The sequence below is a fragment of the Tursiops truncatus genome, chromosome X (genome assembly GCF_011762595.2).
Source record: "Tursiops truncatus isolate mTurTru1 chromosome X, mTurTru1.mat.Y, whole genome shotgun sequence".
NCBI classification, from domain to species: Eukaryota; Metazoa; Chordata; class Mammalia; order Artiodactyla; family Delphinidae; genus Tursiops; species Tursiops truncatus.
Genome location: NC_047055.1, coordinates 83,764,391 through 83,785,292, shown reverse-complemented (window position 1 = coordinate 83,785,292; position 20,902 = coordinate 83,764,391). Strand labels below are relative to the sequence as shown.

The following is a 20,902-nucleotide window of genomic DNA, read 5'->3' as shown; positions in this document are numbered from 1 at the left end:
TTTGGTCCCAATTTAATCTATTCAGGACAGAAGTATTTCTTCCTTGCCTTCGAACCTCTGCCTACAAGGCTTCTCCTCCCCTGGCCCATTCTGCTGTCCTGGAACGTGGCCATAACTATGGGTGCGTATCTGTCTACTGGCCCAGAGAAAGTAGGGGTGGCACGGGAGATGACGTCCTGAGAAGGGCTGTTCAGAGATGGGCAGCGCTCCCTGCCACGCCCCCGCACCCACCCCCTCCCACCTACAGGCCTTGCTGGGAAAATGCCCATAGAACCCATTCTAAATAAGGTTGTCTATCCTACCTCTCAGAGCTTTAAGGATCCCTCCCAAGCGAAAGCTTTTGAGAAACTTCCACAGGACCTTTCTGCTCTGACCCCAACCGTAGATCCCCCCACCCCTGCCTCCTCTGCACTTGTAGCCCATGCACTTCTCCCCACCTCCACGCATGCCTCTCTCCAGCATCTCAGAAAGGCCGGAGTCTGAATTCCCCAGGCAGCTATTGTCCTGGCAGCACAGCCGCCACGCCAGCATCCCCACCCAGTCGGCCTGCCAGCCAGCCGGGTCCTCCCCGGCCTCACCAGCCCCCCTTCCCCGCCCCGCCCCGCCCCGCCCCGCTCCGCCCCAGGGAGGACCAGGCTGGCGGCTGGGAGTCTCCCTGCCTGCTCAGCCTCCCTCCTTCCCTCCCTCCCTCTCCCTCCCTGCCTCCCTCCCTCCTCCGCCCGCCCCTGAGGCAGGGACCGTGCAAATCGAGGAGAGGGGGGACGGACAGCCCAGATGGGGTCCAGCTTAGTGCCCTGGGCTCCCCGCTGATGCCTTATCCAGGCTGGGTGTCCCCAGCATCTTGGGACCTAAATTTGTGTAAGCTGGGGTGCTTCCCAGGCCTGGAGGGTCCCTCCGGCAGGCCCATGGTGCCCCTGTTTTGCATCAGGACCCCCCCCCTCGGATGCTCTGAGCCACCCTCCTCAACCCGGATCTAAAACCCGGGACACAGCTATCAGGCCAGCCTCTCTCTCCACCCCACCCCCTCTTTCTGGCGTCCATCCCCTCCCCAACTCCACCTCTGCTGCTGCCTCTGGCTGTGGACCTGCACCTCTTCCCCATCCCCGACAGGCCTGGGGATCGAGGTGAGCCTGGATGAGAGCTCCCACAACCTGGGGCTCTCCCAGGCCATGGCCCGAGTGCTCCCAGGGAGGAGCCCCAGACCCTGAGCATCTGCTGGAGGCTTGGCAGAGGCCCCGCGGGGACCGTGTCTTCTGAGGACAAAAGGCGGCGGCCAGCGGGCAGACAGGGAGGGGGAAGGGGGGACCGGCAGCCAGGTGGGCAGACGGGTAGCAGGGGCCAGTGCTGGCCCCCCTCCCAGCTTGGCGGTGGCGTGAAGATGGGGGTGGGAGTGTGTAGTTGGGGAAGCACCTGCCTGGACCCCCACCTGCCAGCTAGCTGGGCACCCCAAGGCTGTGTGCTGCCCACCTGGTGTTCCCCAACACCCCCAGCCCTGCCCAGTGCACTCCTTCAGTGCCTGCTTCCCCTGATGTCTGCGATTTAGACCAGCCCGGCTGTATCCACGGCAACAGAAGCAGGAATGTCACTGGCTGCCAGCTCATGGAGGGTCCCACAATGTGGCCTGGGCTGTGATTTATCCTGAGTGAGACAGCTTGAGCCCCCTCCCTCGATTCCAAGACAACCCTGCTGAGAGAGCCAAGGTAAGTAGTCAGCGTCCCTCCACCGAGGATGGGGGGCTGGGACTTCTGTCTCCCCACACATATTCCAGAGTCTCCATCACTGCCATGCTCTCTGTCTCTCTCTGGTTCTGTTAGTCTCTCTCTCTTTCTACTCCATCACAAGGGCTACTTGGGCACTCAAGCCTGGAGAGTCCTCTAGCCATCCCCATCTTCCTCAATCCCAAATGTCCCGTGAGGAAGGGAACCACCACCTGTTTCCCCGTACAAGGTCTGTTTTTATCATTATGGTCGCATTTGAGCATGAGGCTGTGTTAATATTTCCTTGTGTGCTGTCTGTGGAAGGCATGCCTGGAGCCCGGCTGTGCTCCCCTCATGATGCCTGCACCCTGGGCAGGCTCAGCCTCCTGCAGCTGCCTCCTCTCCCTCTCCCTCCTCCTCCACTCTCCGACAGCTTCCTTGGCCAGCATGCAGGGTGTATGTGTGTCTGCCTGAGTGTGTGAGCTGGCAGGTGAATAGACGTGACAGAGAAGCTGCTCCCAGCCCAGACCACCCCCCACTCCTTGTTTCCTTCTTTCCTTCCTTCCTTCTTTCCTTCCTTCCTTCCCCTGTCTCTGCCCACAAGTAGCACTGACTTTTGCTCACTCACCAGGGAAGATACTGCTGTGATTTCCAGCAAGGGGGAGGAAGCCACTGTAGGGCTAAAAGGAAGGTGAGGTGGGGGTGGGGAGCACTTCCAGGCCCTAGTCTGCTTGATGTCTTGGTGGAGGCAAGGACCATGCCACACAACATCCTGCAGGGGCCAGACACAACATGGTTGTCCCCACAGTGTGGGCCCCAGCCTTCATCCAAGGCTCTCAGTCTGTTTCGGACTCCCATGTTGTGTCTGGGATTCCCCAGATATTATGGCCTTGTGGTCCCTCTGTCTGAAGAAGCAGGAAAGCCTGGTATATGGAGAACATGGATTCTTCAGGGACACCTCCCTCAACTACTGGCTCTGCAACTTTAGTGAAAGTGTGCTACTTATTGAACCTTAGTTTTCTCATCTGTCAAAGAGACTGGTAACCCTTCCTTCATGGCTGTGTGTAGTGACTAAATGAGTTGGTGCATGTAAGTAAAGGATGTGTATAGAAGTGGCCCTGAAGCAATGTCAGCAAAGCTCATGGTCAATATTGTTGCTGATTGTTCATGATTAATATTGTCATTAATTATTTGGGGGAAGGACTGGCCCCTCTTCTCCAGGTTCTTGGCTGAGATCTGGGGAGGGCAGCAGGTAGGTAAATGGAGGAGGGGAAGGGGAGGCAGGAGCAACTCTGTGTTGTTACTCCTCATTTGTAAGGAGGAATAAGTGGTGGCTGTGGGCAGAGCCTCCTGCCCCCACCCTCCTCCAGGCTCCTTTCCTGCACTTTCCCCTGTCTGTGCACACACACACACAGAGGCTCTAGCCCCCGTGAGCTAGCAGAGGCCTGGCTTGCAGCCTGCAGCATTGCTGACTCTGGTGATATATGCATCTCCCTGTTGAGGGGAGACTTGGCAAGAGTTTGGCCTGTGGTCAGTGGTTGGCAGGGCGTGGGGACAGGGCTGAAGCTTCTGAGATCACAGGGCTTCGGGTGTGGCCCATGCAGCAGCCAGAGCTGTGGGGGACGGGTCCCAGGGAGTCACTAACATAGAGCCTAGGCTGGAGGGACAGTTGGGTCTGCTGGCTGGTTTCTGGGTGTGAGATGTGGTAGAACACTGAGTGAGGGGTCAGTGGCCGGAGGAGAGTCCTCAAGGCCAGGGGAGCATTAGAAAGAGGGGAAACACTGAGGCCCAGAAGACCTCCTCTGTGGGGGCAGGGAGGGGTGGGATATATAGAGTAGGCTTATGGAGTAGACTTTTCTGAAGAAGCATTAGGTGCAGAAGGGAGAGAACCCTACCTGTGGTCCAGAGGCATCTAGGCCTGAGCGTGGGTGTATATGTGCAACTGAAAACATATAGCTGTGTGTGTCTGTCTGTTCATGGGCACTATGAATGTGTATGAGTCTGTGTGTGTTAGCAGGTCACATGATGGTGTGAAAGTGTGTGGGTGTCTGGGTAGGATGGTGTGTGTACAAGGGAGTGGGTATGACTTTGCATGTCTGTGTGGGTGAGCAAATGGGCATGTTGGATCCTGAGCCTCAGTGAGGGTGTGTTTCTCTGAGCCAATAGGCCTGTTGAATGTCTGGCTAAATATATGTATGTTGTATACATTTGTCTTTGAGTGTACATGTCTGATTGTATGTGTATGAGTGTGAGGGTTTCAGAATGCCTGGGTGTACATGTCCTATTAGGTGATTGCCCAGATATATCTGATTGTGTATATTTGTGTATGCCCCTGTGTGCATATGAATACAAGTGCATCTAAATGGTGTGTTTGTAAGTGTAAGGGCATGTGTATGTGTGTATGGCCATGCATGTATGGGAGGGTAAGTGTGGATACACATGCTTCTGTGTGGGTGTGCCTGTCGTGTATATGTATGAGTAGGCCTGTGTGTGAATGTCTTTGTGGATTCTCCAGCATTTTGAATTATGTCTACGTCTGTGTGTGCATGTTTGAATACATATTGTCTGTAGACAGACCCATGGGTCTACATCTGATTAGGGAAATGTTAGTGTAGATGGTCACACTAGTATAAGGATAACTAATTGTGTGGGTAGGGGAGAGTGTGTGAATGCACATGTTTTGTTCATGAAAGTATGCCTTGTGGTTTGCCTATGTGTGCACATTTGATTATATATATGGGTATGGCTGGGGGGCTGTACACCTTTAAATATATGCACAAAAAGCTGTGTGCATAGGTAAATGGCTGCATTCATGTATATGTCTAGTTGTGTTTCTGGGTACACTGTTGTACCTCTGAGCGTACATCTCTGAGCGTGGTGTGAGTGCATCTCTTAGTGTGAGTGTGCACTCACACTCACTCAGTGTGGTGTGTGCATGAGTAACTACAACTCATAATACTTGGATGCACCTGTCTCATTATGTATTTTGTTTGAATTTCTGAGTGAATGTGAATGTGTGTGTGGAAATGCCTGTGAGTGACTGAGTGAATGTGTGTGTATATGCTAGTATGTGTGAACATCTAGCTGTGTGTGCACTTGAGTGAACATGTCTGTATATTTACCTGTGTATTCACACACATCTAAGTGTATGTGTGTGTAAATATGCCTGGGTGTGTGTCTGTCTGAATGTACAGGTGGTGTCTGAACTGCACCAATTTGTATAGTTCTAATTATTTGCATATGTGTATTTGTATTTATCTACCATTGTTTGTTCTGGAGCATATGTTGTAGAACTGTGTAAGTGAATGTACATACACACCACTCTTGGCCTATAAGTGCGTTTGAGTGTGTGTGTGTGAGGTTGTCTTTGCATGTGTGTGTCTGTAATGAGTGTTAGCAATTCTTCTTGTGCAGATGTACAAGTGTGTGAGAATATGTGACTATTCTTCCATGTGTGCATGAGTCTTCTTTTGTTTGCATATTTTCTCATGGGTGTATGAACATGTGTCAACATAAATGGTGTGCGTAATTGTGTTTTGTAAGTACATTTGTGTCTCCATGTCTGATTCTGTGCATGCAGAAATGAATGAGGTACAAGCCTAAGTTCATGTGAATACGCTTATAGGTGTACATGCCCAGTTGTGTGTATAAGTCTATGTGTGTTAGAATGTCCATGTATGAGTACACCATCTAATTGACAAGCATGTGCACATCTGGGTGTTCATTTGTGTGAGTACATCCTGGTGTGAGTATGTGTGAATATGCTTATGTGGTCATGTCTGGGGCTGTATGTGTATACATTTGGGAGCTCACCTCTGTGTGTCGTGTTTGTTCATTGTCTCACTGGGTGTGATACAGAGTCTGCCTGTCTGTGGACATATGTAAATATGCCTGTGTGTACGCCTGTGTTTGTGAGTGAAAGTATGTCCTCATGGGCATTATGTCATGTGAGTATATGCTATGCATATATGTCTGTGTTTGAGAATAAATGGATGTGCATATGTGGGACCAAGTGCAGTGTGAGTGTGCACTGCTGTGGGCGTGCCTGTTGTAGGGATGAGTGTAGGTATTTGTGCATGTGCCTGTCTCATGGTATGTATGTGAGAGAGGGAGAAAGATTTGGCCTTGGGCTTGTGCAGATAGGCCTTATCATTGAGAGGGTGATAAGGGGGGGGGTACTTATGAGTCTGTGTGATGCTATGTGTACTCCAGCGTGTATTTATGTGCCTGTCTGAAAGTCAGGTACCCTGCTAGACTATGTCTGGCTCTAATTGTGTAGACATCCTAGATGATGGAAGCCAAAACACTTGAGCAATCCATGACCCCCTTCTGGGGTTTCTCTGGCCTTGACCATGTGCTGGGCTTCTGTGAGGGTCTCAGGAGAATTCCTGTCATCATTCACACTCAAGAAGTAAGAACCAAAAATGACTGATATCCTACTAGGGAAGGGGGCCTGTGACCTCTTTAGAAAAGGATTTCTTGAAACACAAAGACCTCATTTCCCATCCTCCCCCCACCATCAAAGGCCCAGGACAAAATGGCATTGTATGGTATCAAGGGTTGGTAAATGGTTTTCACACACAACACCCAAGTTGTGCTATCCAGGGAGAAATCTAGATCTAAATGTGTATGTGTAAGTGAAAAGTGAAGGTATATTCAGGTAAAGTGGGGTGTGTGTGTGGAGTGGGTGCTATATTTGTTGAGAGAGAAAAAGAGAGAGAGAGAGAAAGAGAGAGAAGGGATCTGGGTTGTGTGTATGTAAGAGAGAGCCTGGGCGTATCTGGGTAGGGTTTGAGTGTGAGACATTTGGGTGTATTTGAGAGGGATGAGTGTGGATGTGGGTGTGTGTGAATGGTGCATTTGTGAGGCACTATGAGACCATTGGCCTATTTCGGTGGAGGATGGTATAAGTAACATTTTGGGTGTGGCTGTGTGGGAATATGTGTGAGGATATATATATTTGAGGGGTATGTAAGTATGCGTGTATCTGGATGGCGCAAGAGAGAGTCGGGGGTTATGTAGATGATGTATGTTTTACAGTGTGGACCTATCTATGTTACGTGTATAAGAGGGAGTGTGGGTATTTCTGGGTAGAGTGAGTGTATGAAGGAGTATGGTGTATTGGGGTGGGGGCATTCAAGTGTGGGTGTATCTGGATGGTGTGTAGGTGGGTGAGAGAACACGTGTATCTAGGCAATATAAGTGTATGATGGAGTTTATCTAGATGGTGTGTGTGTCTGTGTGTGTGTGTGTGTGTAAGAGAGAGAATTTGGGCACATCTGGGTGAGGGTGGGGTATATGTGAGTGTGTATATAATTGGGAGTATCTGTGGATGCTGTGGGGGGTATATGTGAGTGAGGTGTGTGTGGTGTGTGAGAGAACATGGGTATACCTGCATGGTGTGCGTGGAGTGTGGGTATTCTGGATGATGGTGATTAAGAGAGAGGGGGGAGCTGGATTGTGTGTATGTATAAGAGAGTGCGTAGGTGTTTCTGAGTGTGGTGGGAGTGTGAGAGCATGAATGTATCCAGTGGGAGAAGTGTGTAGGTGTATCTGGATGGGGTAGAAGTGTTTGGGTTTTATTGGGTCAGGGAGTGAATGTGAGTGTTTTGGTGTGTGGCTGGGTGTATCTGGATGATGTGTGAGAAAATATGGTACATCTGGGCTGTTTGTGAGACAGTGTGTGGGTGTATTTTGGGTGGAGTGTGTTTGAATGTGAGTGCATCTGGATGGTGGGTGGGTGAGAGCACAGGTGTATTTGGGTGGTGGAGTATGTATTAAGGTATATCTGAATGGTGTGTTGTTAGAGCTTTGGGTGCATATCTGGGTATATATGTACTTGGGTATGTGTGTGAGTGTGTGTATAACTGGATGAGGTGTGAGAACGAGAGTTTGGGGGACATTACTGGGTGGGAAGTGTGAGTTTGGAATGTGGGGGCATCTGGGTGGTGTGGAGAGGATGAGAACATTGGATGTGTTTGGGCAGTGGAGTGTCTGGGGAAGTGCACCTGGATGGCATGTATGAAAGTTGGATTATCTGGATGGGATGTGTGTGTGTGAATTTGCAAGTGTATCTAGATGGTAGTGGAGTGTATCTAGATGATGCATATGGGTGTGAATGTATCTCAGTGGTCCACATGGGATGAATCTGGATGTTGTGTGTATGTATGAGAGTGTGGATGTATCTGGCTGGGGCTGTGTGAGTGGGCTCTGTGTGTGTGTGTATGTGTGAGAGAGGCAGAGACAGAGAGACAAAGAAAGAACATGAGAAGTGTGGGCATATATGGATAGGATTTGTTTGTGAGTGGGTGTCTCTGGATTATGTGTATGTGGGTATCTGTTCATGTGGATGTATTTGAATTGGGTGAGTGTGAGTATCTGGGTGGGGTGTAAGTGTAGTGTGTTTGAATGGTGTGTGTGTCATTGTAGGCGTATCTTGATACCACATGTGAAAAAGACTGTAGGTTTGCCTGGGTTGGGTATGAGGGCTCTGGGTTGGGAATGTGTGTGAGTTTGGGTGTATCTGAATGTTGTATGTGAGAGTGTGGGTGTACTGAGTTGGAAGTTTGCTTAAAGTGTGGCTGTACCTGGGTGGAGTGCCTGTGAGTGTAGGTGTATTTGAGGTATGTGTGTATGAGGATGGGTGTGTCTAGATGGGATGTGTGTGAGAGGGTGTGTATCAGTATTGGGTGTGTGTGTGAGAGTGGGTGCATCTGAATAGTGTGTGTGAGAAAGAGAATGTGTACCCACCTGGGCTGGGGAGTGTGGGAGTGGGTATGTCTAAGTAGGATGTGTGCGGTTCTCTCTGGATGGTGTATGGGAGGGAGATAGGGTATATCTGGGTGATGTGTGTGCATGTGAATATATGTGGGTAGTGTGTGTGAGAGCATTTGGGTATATCTGGTTGGGGAGAGTATCTGAGAATGTGGGTGCATCTGTATGTGAGTGTGGATTTATTTAGATGGTGTGTAGGTGGTATATGTGGGTGTTTTGTGTGTTTAGTAGTGTGGGTGTGTATTGGTGGGGTGCATGATTGTGGGTGTGTGTATGAATGTGTATATCTTTCCTGGGGCAAGATATACCTCTGCTGGAGTGTCTGTAAATGTGAGCATGTCCATGTTTGTGTATGTTTATGTGTGTAACTGTTTGTACCTGAGCCTGTCAGTACATGGCTTGTGTGTGCATGTGCTTGTGCTAAAGTAGTGTGTATCTGTATATGTGTATGAGATGAGTGTGTTTCTACATGTGAGTAAGTTGGATCTGTAAGGTCTTGAGCCAGGCTCTGGGTTTACATGCCTTTATTAGCTGTGTGGCTTTGGACAAGTCACCTAACCTCAACTAAGCCCTAGTTTCTTATTTGTAAAGTAGGGGTAATAATACTACCTATCTCATAGAGTGAGAATTGGATGAGTTAATATTCAAAAAGTGCTTTGGACTGTGCCTGGTACATATTGAGTCCTCTGTGCCACATAAGGAGTTACCCAGTACTATAATTGTCACATACGCCTATGTGTAAGTGACAGTATGTGTCTATCTGCAAGTGTGAACGGGGTAGTTTCTATGTGTGTATTTGCCACATTATCAGTATCCACATGTATGTGTGAGAGAATGAGCAGATTGTGGGTGTATGTGAGGGTGTGTTTATACATAAAAGTGGGTTTGTACTTATATGTGTCCCAGTGTGTATGTAAAACCATGGGTGTATGAGGATGGAAGTGTGGGTCTAGGAGGTTGATGGAAGAGGTTTGGCCCTGTGTGTATGCTTCCCAGCATACACACATCTGAGTGTATGAGTGCATATACCTGTATCTGTGGTAGTGCGCAGTGCGTTTTTATCTGAATATGTAAACGGGTTTATAGTGGTCAGGATGTAAATGTGTGCATGTTGTGAGTGTCTATAAATGTAAGAAGGTTGGTGTTCAGGTTTATATGTGATGATGTAGGTGGATGCGTGTGTGTGTAGAGGATTTAGGCCTATATGGCCATGTACTAGGATGTGTGTATCTGTGTCATGTGAATGTATGTGTAGGTGTGAATGAGTGTGTCTGTCTGTGTTTATAAGCAGCAGTAGCTATATGGGTGTGTATGTGTGAGCCTGCATTGCTTCACCTGCCTGCCTGCCTCTGTGTGTAGCCTGAGCCATGCCTGCCTCAGTGAGCCTGAGCCATGTGTCTGTATGGGCGAGCAAGTCTGTACTGTGTGTATATGTATGTGTGCCAGGGCAGGGTACATATAAGATGGTAGGTTTTAATCTCTTAGTGTAAGAACCTGGGGTGGGGAAGGGCCTGGATCTGTAGGATGTGAGCTGCACTTGCCCTGTGACTGAATGTCAAGTTCTTACATCTGTGCATACATGACTGTGTCTGAAAGCATATAGGTCCATACGATTTGGTCTGTAGGTGTATGTGTGTGCACGTGCCCATGTGAATGGCAAATGTATCGGTGCCTAGGCCTGTATTTCTATAGAAGTGTGGTTATATGTGTGTGTGTGTGTTATATAAATCTTTGCATGATTTGCTGGTAAGTGGGCACCTACACACATGCCTCTTTCTGTGTAGAGGAGGAGGTGTGTGTGTGAGCATCTGACTGCACCTATCAGCTGGGGTAAGTCTGGATGTGTGTGTAAATTTGAATCTCCATGTACACCTATGCCTGTGTGCTGTGTATCTGTTCATGTGTGCAAGTGTCCACGCAATACGACTAGCTGTGAATGTGTCAGGCACACAGAGAAGGTGAAATATTTGTATGGCACACTGTAGTAAACTTAAGAGGATGTAGGGCTACTGGGGTTTGGTGAAAAGAAATTCCTTACATTTTCTTTATATTATAAAAATTGTGGTAAGAAAAATTAAAATGCCAAGTTTTAGGAGAGTTATTTAATATTGAATTTGTATGCAACTTTCAAATGAAATCTTTTCCAAATATTTTCATAGTACACTTGAGCTCACTTCTGTAAACATAACTTTTTAATTCACTCGTGCAAATCTGTAGTGGTCAACATTCGTGCCCACTTCTTCTGCATCTTTGGTCATGACTGTCTTGGTTTATTTTATGGTCATTTTCATCATGATTTGGTAAATCACTTGGTGCCGAGCGTAGATCCCTTATGCCAAGTTGTTGTGTTTCTTGGTAAAAACCCAAACAGAACAAATGAAGCAAATAACCATTGGTACTTTTGACACGGATATAAACTTCTATTGTGGCCTGCCTCTTCTTGATCTTGGAAGGCATGTTGTTGAAGGTAAGACCCATTCCATGGAGGTTGTTTAGGCATAGTTTGCCCTAATGTCCTCATAATTAGCTTGAATGTATGAATGTAGCAGCATGGTTGTGCAGGTCAGCAAAACTCACCTCAAAAGCATGAGCTTTGGGGTCATCAGGTATCATTTTGGTTTCTCTGAAGCATCAGGTGCAGTTTCTTGTGTTGAATATGGCTGGTGCTTTCACACCATACCAACCTTTCTTAACAAATGGAACAACTGCTTGTTCGTGCCTCCCTTTTTCACCTCCCTTTTATAACTCACTTGTTCTTGCTATGCCCAGGCAGAGACCCAGCTTTTATGCTCAGAATAGCTACATACTCTCTTCTGTCTCTTGGTAGTCACCATCAACAGGAAACCATTTGCCTAAGTGGCAGCAAATGGTCAAAGGGTATTTTTTAATTTATTAAAACTCTTTTCTCATCAATAATCTATAATTCTTAGTCTTTGAATTTCGTACTTCAAAGGTGAGATCCTTCTTTAAATCTAACACCTCTTTCTTTTCTTTCAGTCAAATGTGATCTTGAAATTTCTTGTAACAAATGCTCATGAATTTTGGATCCAACAGAAAATTTTCATTTTGAGTATTTAAAAATAATGATGAAGTTTTCCCCTAAGTAGACCTTGTTCTATTCATCCTAGTAAATCTTCTTTAGTATTTAACTTATAATGCTAACTAAACATCACCCAAGGAACCGTACTTGACCTGATTTCTTCTAAGTTGAAGTTTGGCTTCAAATCCATAAACCTTGCTGGTATACTTTCATGTATCTTTGAGTGTCGAAAATTTTTGATGTAATTTTATTCATGTGCTCAAAGAGCCATGTGTTGAAGCCAGTAAGCATCAAATCTGCAAAGTGAGAGTCATTCACAGAGGAATGCTGTAATTTTTCTTTTAGCTCATAAATCCATTATAAACTCTACACACTTAGGCTTAAAACAATAGAGAAGGGTGTACTGATTCCAGTGCTTCACAGAAAGCTGACAAGTGGGTGGGTAGTGCCTTGGATCTAATTAAATTCACCTGGCATCATTTACTGTGGAAGTTAGACCTTCAGGCAAACTTTTATAGGTTAAGGCTCCTCAGTGGATGACTCTCAGCATTTTCAGAACAAATTCCAGCTGTAAACTTCCTGCCATCACAACAGCAGCGTCAGTCCACAGATTTATGCAGAGTTTCCACAATATTTCAAAATATTTATGTATCACTTTGAGTATTTCAACCTTAGTTTATTTTGGTGCTTCTGGCATTTCTCTTCAGGCTTTCTGACTAGTACTATAAACCAAGCACAGTTAATCAACATCCTGAGATACATCAATAGAAAATGAAAACCCCTTTGATTCAGCAATCTTCTGGGTTAGTGTTATCTCGATGTCCTTTGACCTGTCACCAGTGTATCTCCTAACAGAAATAATTGAAAGTGGCCCCTGTCCTATTTCTTCTACCTTGTTGGTCTCAAATACAGTGTGGACATTTTCCTGGCAGACTGCTAACATATGAGATTCTACTGGGCGGGCATCTTAGCTTTACTTGTTAATTGTATAACCCTGTTACTAGCTGGTTGAACTCCATCTAAGAATGTTCTAACTCATCTCAAAAAAGAGCCCAGTTTCTTAATTTGTTCTTCCAGATGCTTCAAAAAGTCCAAATCTTTCTCTGTGTGATAGAGTGTTTTGTGGTCAGTTGACCAACATAGCCTACTGCGAAGGTTTCTGTTGATAACTTTTCCACACAAATTGGACATTTAGGTTGAGGAAAAGAGGGCTAACTGGGCAGCTGAACTCAAATTTGAGACAATCCTCATTAAATTGCTTAAATTAGGAACATCCTGGATTATTTTGGAGGGGAGACTACTGTGTTTGTCTTATGAGTCTCTTGATTTTCCAGCTTTAATCAAAAAGTCCAATTTGATGGGGAAAGAAATATCTTAAGAATTAAATCTACGTGAATATAAAGTATTGAAGGGGTCAGCAGACTGACCCTTTGTGTGACCCTTTGTGACTTCTGAAAACTGATTTTTTCCAAAAATCAAGTTTTAGGTCTTCTGCATTTTTAAGCAGCACTCTGAGACAAACCCAGAAAGGCCTAGAGTTCCCTTTAATGAATCAATTCAATTCAACTATAGTCAGGCTGCACTCATTTACTGACAAATATTTTACCTAAAAACAAAAGATAATAATTAATTATGAAATTAATTATGAAATGTTCTAGAAGAAAACTTTTTTAATAAAGAAGCAACAATCAAGGAAATTAACAAAATTGTTATATTCTCTTTAGGAACACCTAATTCTATATAATAGTAATAACTGCTACAATCATACAGCCCTTCTATTTTCATAGAAAAAATTGTGGAAAAATAAGAATGAGATCAAATTAAAAGAAAAACAAACATTGTACATATATGAGCAAAGCCAAAAAACCTCACTGATGATGAACAACCAGTGGCAACCAAAGTAATAAATCTGACTATCTGGGATGTTTCGACAGGAAGCAATCCAGACATTTACAACCTCCCTTCTCACATGGTCCCCTCAAGCCTCCTCTTGCTCCAGCCCCAGACAGCTCTGCCAATGTTTCCACCTGTGCGTTCTGGAGTTGGCTGCTCTGTGCACTTGCACGGGTTTGTCTCTGGGTGTATACCTGTTGCAGGCTGTATATGTCAAGTAAGTATCTGGTTTGTGAGCAAGTTTGTGTGTGTATAGACGTCTGTGTGTGAGAGTGTATCTGTATACACTATATCTGGCTTTTTTCTTTGTGTTTGCTTGTGCTTGCATATTTCTAAGGGGTGTGTGTGTGTGTCTGTGTTGGAGCTGGTCTACTTCTCTGCATGAGTGAGCGTGTACATGTATGGGCATCTGTGTATACCTGTGCTAGAGTGTACACATCTGTGTTGGTGAGTGTGCCTAATCTATGTGAGAGGTTTCGGATCAGTTGGTCTCTGTATGTTAGAGTGTGTTAGAGTATGTACATGTGTGATATGTGAGCAGTTTTTTACTTGTCTGTTTTTTCTGTGGGTATCTGAGGGGCAGTCTGTATATACATATGTGTGGCAGGGTTCAAGTGCATGTGAGCATGCTGGCATATGTAAGTGACTGAGTGTTAACATGTGTAACCATGTTTGTATATGTGATGACATAGGTATGCCACTGTTTTCTTGCAACTGTGTTGCAAGAGTTTAAATACGTGAGAGGATTTGAATCATCAGGTACACTGGGACAAAGGGTATATATGAGTCTACATGTGAGTGACAATGAGTAGGTTTGTGTGTGTGTATCTGTCACAATTTGAAAGTTTGTGTGTATGTTAAGGGAGTTATAATTGTGGGTTTGTGGGCCACTGCACGTGTGTGTGTGTCTGAGTGTGTCTGCATATTAGCAATTCTCAGCTCTCTCATACCCAACACCCTCTTTTATGTAACATATTTTGTAACACCCCTTTACTATTTGGACATGAAGTTCTTAGATAATACAATCTCTCTGCATATATAATTTCAAAAGAAAATTCATATAGTTATGTTATACAATAGCCACATTATATTAACTCTAATATAAATAAATAAGAAATAAAAGTGACTTATAAGAAAATAATTTGCATTTCAATATGGAAATGCTTGGGCATGACACTCCCCAGGAGATTCAGTGAATTAGAAGCTTGTAACATCTTATGATGAGTAAACGTGGATTTAGGAGAAGGGGAAAAATCAGAAGCTGCCCCTTGTACGAAGTGCAGGCAAATGACAGGCAAAGGCCTAGGGGTGAGAGTTTCTGAAATACTGAACAGCTCAAGGAAAGTGCTCTACAAAACAAAGTACAGTCTCTAGACTTACATGGCAGCCACATTCCTGGATAATTCAGGGTATATTAAATCAAAGGAACAACTGTGTTTAACTGTGAAATAGAGTTAGATTCTAGGTTCAGTTCATTCCAAGTCCAAAATCCTATGGGTTGAGGGACATATGTTGGCTGTGTGGGACTGCCCCGCAGGTCACTGAATGGCCAGCATCCTTGCCCAGGACCCCAAATGTTAGAAGGACACACCCAGCACTGTGGCAACCAAAAATGCTCCTATAAATTTCCAAAATGTCCCCTAGGGGGCAGTAATGCCTTTGTTGAGGACAAAGCACTGGTGTTTAAGCAGGGTACACTGTGCCTGTGTGAATGAGGACGCATACACGATATACCGTGTGTGTGTGTGTGTGTGTGTGTGTGTGTGTGTGTGTGTGTGTATGAGTGCCGTGTGTGCACACCAGTGCCCCTGTGTGTGAGCTGGTTGCTGTCTATGGGTCTCTATAGGAGTAGCCTATGTGTTTGTGAGTGTGTGTGTAGGTGTCTGTGTATCTCTAAGGGCATCTGAGCACGACCAGGTGTGTACATGTTATGTGTATGCACATACACCCTTAGTTTTGGATGGTCCCAGGCTGTGGCTGCCAGTCTATGCTTAGAAGAACACTCTCCTCACTTTTTATATAATCACCCCAGCTTTCCAGGCAACACCAGAGTTTTGTTTGTTTGCTTCTATTGTTTTATGGGTTTTTGTTTTGTTTGTTTTGTTTTAGTGTTTGTTTTTGTTTTCACTGGGACTTGGCTACACATTATCCATCTTCTTGGTCTTAGTGTGTCTCTCTGTGTCTCCCTCTCTGTCTCCATCTTTATTTCTGCCTCTCTCTGTCTCTGTCTCTGCCTCTGTGTCCGTCCCCTCTTTATCTGTCTCTCATTCCCCGTCCCTGTCTATTTCTCTATATCTTTCTCTCTTTATTTCCTGGCATTATCCCTTTCCTTCTATCTCTCTGTCTCTGTCTCCCTCCCTCCTTCCCTCTCTCCCTCTGTCTCTATTTTTTCTGTCTCTATTTTTTCTCTCTATTTTTCCCCTTTCTGTCTCTATTTCTCTCCCTTGTCTGTCTCTTGCACTTTCTCTGTTTCTGTGTGTCTGTCTCTCTCTTTTTTCTCACTTTATCTCTTCTTCCTCTTTCTGTCTCTATTTCTATCTCCTCTTCTCTGTGTAAGGCTCTCTCCTTTCTCTGTGTATTTGTCCCACCCCTTCCCTCCCTCCCTCCTATGTCTCCATCTGTCTGTCTGTCTGTCTGTCTCTCTCTCTCTGCTCCTCTCTCCTTCTTTGTCACTCATGTGTCTCTCTGACTCTGTCTTACATTCAGTCTCTGTCTCTATCACTTCCTCCCTGCCTCTCCTGAAGGCTAAGAAGTGCGTGTGTGTATGTGTGTGTGTGTGTGTGTGTGTGTGTGTGTGCATATTTACACACACCCAGCTATCGGCTGGTCCACAGTTGTGTGGGAGCTATGAGGCCTTGAGGGGCCGAAGGGGCCCACCAACTCCGCTTCTCTCAAGCCCCTGCCCTAGCACCTTCTCTTGGCCCACTGGCACCAGCTCTGAGACTTTGGGGTACCATCAAAGTCTGGCCCCAGATGGCTGTGGCAGGCCATGTTGGGTTGAACTGGGAAACAGTGCAGAGGGGAGCCGTTTTCCTGGGAGGGAGGAGGTAGAAAGACATCCACTCAAGCCCCACTTCCCCCAACTTCAAGCCCATCCCAGTCCCAGCAGGAGTTCTGAGCTTCTCCAGCTTCTGCCTTGCTGCCTCTCCTCAGGGAACTGCCCTGCTACCTTGTCACACCCCACACCCAGCCCGCACACACTAGGAGCTCTCCTGCTTCCCCCCAGGTTTTGCCTGTGCTGTCCCATTCACTCACTGCCCAGACAGCTCTCTCAGCAAATCCCACCTGGAAGCCTCCAGGCAGCCCTCCCTGAGCCACCAGCCCCTCTAGTCCCTCAACCAATTGATTTGACAGCTTTTGACTGAGGGCCTACCATGGGCTGTGCACTGCTCTTCTAGAGGAGAGTGTGTGAGTCGATAATCCCTACCCTTGTGGAGCTTTCCTTCTAATAGGGAGAGGCAGGCAATAAACCAAAAATTTAAAGTAAATATTTTATAATAACTATAAATGGAGTATAACCTTTAAAATTGTGAATCACTGTGTTGTCCATCTGTAACTTATATAATACCATACATGAACTATATATCAATATTAATTAATTAATTAAAACAACTATTTTAAAAGTAAATTATATAGTACATTAGAAGAGAGAAATTCTAGGAAGAGAAGCAAAGCAAGGCAAGAGGCACGGGGGTGCTGTTATTCCTTACCTGGATTACTGCAAGAGCCTCCTAAGTAGTCTCCCTACTTCCACCTTTGCCTCACATGATCTGTGCTCCTCACCGCAGCAAGCAGGATCCCATTCAATCCTGAGTCATAGCACATCTCGCCTCTGTTCAAAACCGTCCCACAGCTCCCATCTCACTCAGAGTAAAAGTCACAGTCCTCACCATGGCCTATGTGATCTGGCCTCACCACCTTTCTGACCTCACCTCTTACCACTTTCCCCTCACTCACTGTGTTCCACCCTCTTCTTTGCTCTTCCTCGAATGTACCACATGCAGTCTCACCTCAGGGCCTTTTCTCTAGCTGTTCCCTCTGCCTGGACTTCTCTTCCCCCAGATGACCACATGGCTCACTCTCTCACCTCCTTCATGTCTTTGCTCAGATGACACCTCCTCCATGAAGCCTTCCCTGTCCACCTCATCTAAAACTGCACTTCTCCCACCCTTAGCACTTCCTATCCCCCTTCCATCCTTTATTTTTATTTTTAGGAACCTATCATCATTTGACCTAGTATACTTCACCTATGTATCTTCTTTATTGTCTAGAATATCAGCTTCACAAGGGCAGGGATCTTTGTCAGTTTATTTCACAGCTGTATCACCAGTGCCTGGCATGCAGTATATGCTCAATAAATAGTTTTTCAACAAATGAATACACACAAGCATACCTAAGTCTTTATATTCACATATACTCTCCACCTCACTTAAAGTAAAAACCCAAGTCCTTGTCATGGCCCACAGCCCTGCACGATCTGGCCCCAGACCCCTCTGTGAATTCACCTTCCACTGTCTCTCTTGCCACCCTGTTCCAGCCACACTGGTCTTCCCATTGTTCCACGAGCATGCTAAGCACATGCTTGGTTATGAATAAAGAAACCTATTTAATGAGTGGCTACCAGCATTAACCAAAAAAATCTGTGAAACAGAATAGAAACTAGGTACATTATACATAGGATCTGTACTGTTTTGTGAAACTTTTGGTTCAGCTCTATGTACACATGCTTGTATGTGTACCAGGCTGTGATGTAAAATGTATTTCTTACTATGGGTGGCAGTTTAAAAAGTTTGAAGAACACAAACTTTGGGCTTTGCAAAGGGAGAGAAGAGCTGCATCAACATCCCCATCCCACAGACCCACCAGTGGAGGAAACAGATAACCGAGGACATCCAGAGAGACGAAGCACCTCCTCACCCAGCAAGGAGGGAGAAGGAGCAGCAGTGGGCCAGGGGCAGGGCCTGACACCAGCCGGGGAATAAGTGGGGAGGCCACCTAGACATACTAACACTGCCCTTTCTGTTTCTTCCTCACTTTTCCTTTCCACCTGTTTCTCACTGTCTCTTTTTCTTGTGTTTCTCTCCCTCCCTCCCTACGCCCTCCTTCTTTCCCCCACTTCCTGTCTCTCTGGTTCTGTCTCTCTCCCTGTCTCTTCTCACTCTTTCTCATCCCCTCCATTTCTGTCTCAATTTGTGTCCATTTTCTATCTCTTTGTTCTCTCCTTTCTCACTCTCTCTGTGCCCCTGTGTGTGTTTTCTCTCTGTCTCTTTCCTGCCCTCATATCTCTGTCTCTCTGTGTCTGTGTCCTCATTTGCAGGTGCAGCCCAGCAGGACAACTGATGGAGTCCCCCGGGGCCCATCGAGCACCGGACTGGCTGACCCCATAGGGTTGGGAGCAGCCCCTGCCCCTCAGTATGGCCAACACCACTGGAGAGCCCGAGGAGGTGAGCGGCGCACTGTCTCCACCATCAGCATCGGCTTACGTGAAGCTGGTGCTGCTGGGACTGATCATGTGCGTGAGCCTGGCGGGCAATGCCATCTTGTCCCTGCTGGTGCTCAAGGAGCGTGCCCTGCACAAGGCTCCTTACTACTTTCTGTTGGACCTGTGCCTGGCTGATGGCATACGCTCTGCCGTCTGCTTCCCCTTTGTGCTGGCTTCTGTGCGCCACGGCTCCTCATGGACCTTCAGTGCGCTCAGCTGCAAGATTGTGGCCTTTATGGCTGTGCTCTTTTGCTTCCATGCGGCCTTCATGCTGTTCTGCATCAGCGTCACACGCTACATGGCCATCGCCCACCACCGCTTCTACGCCAAGCGCATGACACTCTGGACATGCACAGCTGTCATCTGCATGGCCTGGACCCTGTCTGTGGCCATGGCCTTCCCACCTGTCTTCGACGTGGGCACCTACAAGTTCATCCGTGAGGAGGACCAGTGCATCTTTGAGCATCGCTACTTCAAGGCCAATGACACGCTGGGCTTCATGCTTATGTTGGCTGTGCTCATGGCAGCCACACATGCTGTCTATGGCAAGCTGCTCCTCTTCGAGTATCGTCACCGCAAGATGAAGCCCGTGCAGATGGTGCCAGCCATCAGCCAGAACTGGACATTCCATGGTCCTGGGGCCACCGGCCAGGCTGCTGCCAACTGGATCGCTGGCTTTGGCCGTGGGCCCATGCCACCAACCCTGCTGGGTATCCGGCAGAATGGGCATGCAGCCAGCCGGCGGCTGCTGGGCATGGACGAGGTCAAGGGTGAAAAGCAGCTGGGCCGTATGTTCTACGCAATCACACTGCTCTTCCTGCTACTCTGGTCACCCTACATTGTGGCCTGCTACTGGCGAGTGTTTGTGAAAGCCTGTGCCGTGCCCCACCGTTACCTGGCCACCGCTGTTTGGATGAGCTTCGCCCAGGCTGCCGTCAACCCGATCGTCTGCTTCCTGCTCAACAAGGACCTCAAGAAGTGCCTGAGGACTCATGCCCCCTGCTGGGGCACAGGAGATGCCCCGGCGCCTAGAGAACCCTACTGTGTCATGTGAAGCAGGCTGGTAGGCAGACAGGCAGGGAGAAAGTCAGGGCCACCATGATGGGGCCAACAGAAGGGGAGAGGTGGGGCTCCATAACAGGAGCCTTTCTTTCTGAGCTCCAGCCCCAGCCCCTCGAACCACCTGGAATCTAGGTACCTTTGTCAGCACCTCCCCAGGGTTGGGGACTGGGTGGGGGACTAGGAAAGAGGCATTTCTAGTTCTGTGGGGCCCGTCTCCGCCACCTCCTTCTCCACTTCTACAATCTCTCTCTCTCTCTCTCTCTCTCTCTCTCTCTCTCTCTCTCTCTCTCTCTCTCTCTCTCTCTCTCACACACACACACACACACACACACACACACACACACACACACACACACAGAAGTGACAATTCAGAAAAAAAAACTGAAAATGCAGGTTTTTCTACTCACAGCTGAGGAGACAGGCTTTCTTGCTTTAATGTCTCTCCTCTGACATTGTCCAGAAGGGGGAAATTTGTCCTGTAAAATAGACTTCCAGAGTCCTTATTGTCCCCTCTGCTCCCACGTACCCTCCCCTTCCAAGTCCTTTAGCAAGGCCTGGATGTTTAGAGAGAAATTGATCTGCTGACAAGAGGGACCGAAGGGGCTGCTGGGTTCCCAGGGAGCAAGGAATGTTTAATTGCTATGTTGTGTGCAATGTTGTTTTAGGCTAACCCTGGTCCCAAGCCCGGTCTTTTCTCCATCCCCGCCATGTCCAGACCTCCCAAGTGTTTCTTGAGCATCTGTTTGAGAAGCCAGGAGGGGAGGGAGAAGGGCTTCTGGGATGTGCCCAGGTTAGGTGAAGAGCAGGATGTGAGTACACGCCTTGAGCTGAAGAGACCCCAGCTTGGCTGCATTCTCTCAAGCTGCCAACTGGATCCCCGTGCCCCAACTCTTCTTCTTGAGGATGGAAATCCACTCCAACCCCACCGGGGTTGATGTGGGTGCCATACAGGCA

General features: G+C 47.1%; 1 protein-coding gene across 2 annotated transcripts; it reads left to right on the top strand.

The window, feature by feature from the left end:
- The first annotated feature begins 790 nt into the window (after nucleotides 1–790).
- GPR173 (G protein-coupled receptor 173) lies at nucleotides 791–20,308 on the top strand. 2 transcript variants are annotated; one of them, XM_033849599.2, is made up of 3 exons: nucleotides 791–1,124; nucleotides 1,544–1,700; nucleotides 18,722–20,308. In XM_033849599.2, the coding sequence occupies exon 3, from the start codon at nucleotides 18,819–18,821 to the stop codon at nucleotides 19,938–19,940; it is 1,122 nt and encodes a 373-aa protein (XP_033705490.1). In that variant the 5' UTR covers nucleotides 791–1,124; nucleotides 1,544–1,700; nucleotides 18,722–18,818; the 3' UTR covers nucleotides 19,941–20,308. The 2 variants fall into 2 exon arrangements, with proteins under 2 accessions (XP_033705490.1, XP_073655684.1); XM_073799583.1 differs by having other exon boundaries at nucleotides 791–1,700.
- The last annotated feature ends 594 nt before the right edge of the window (nucleotides 20,309–20,902 follow it).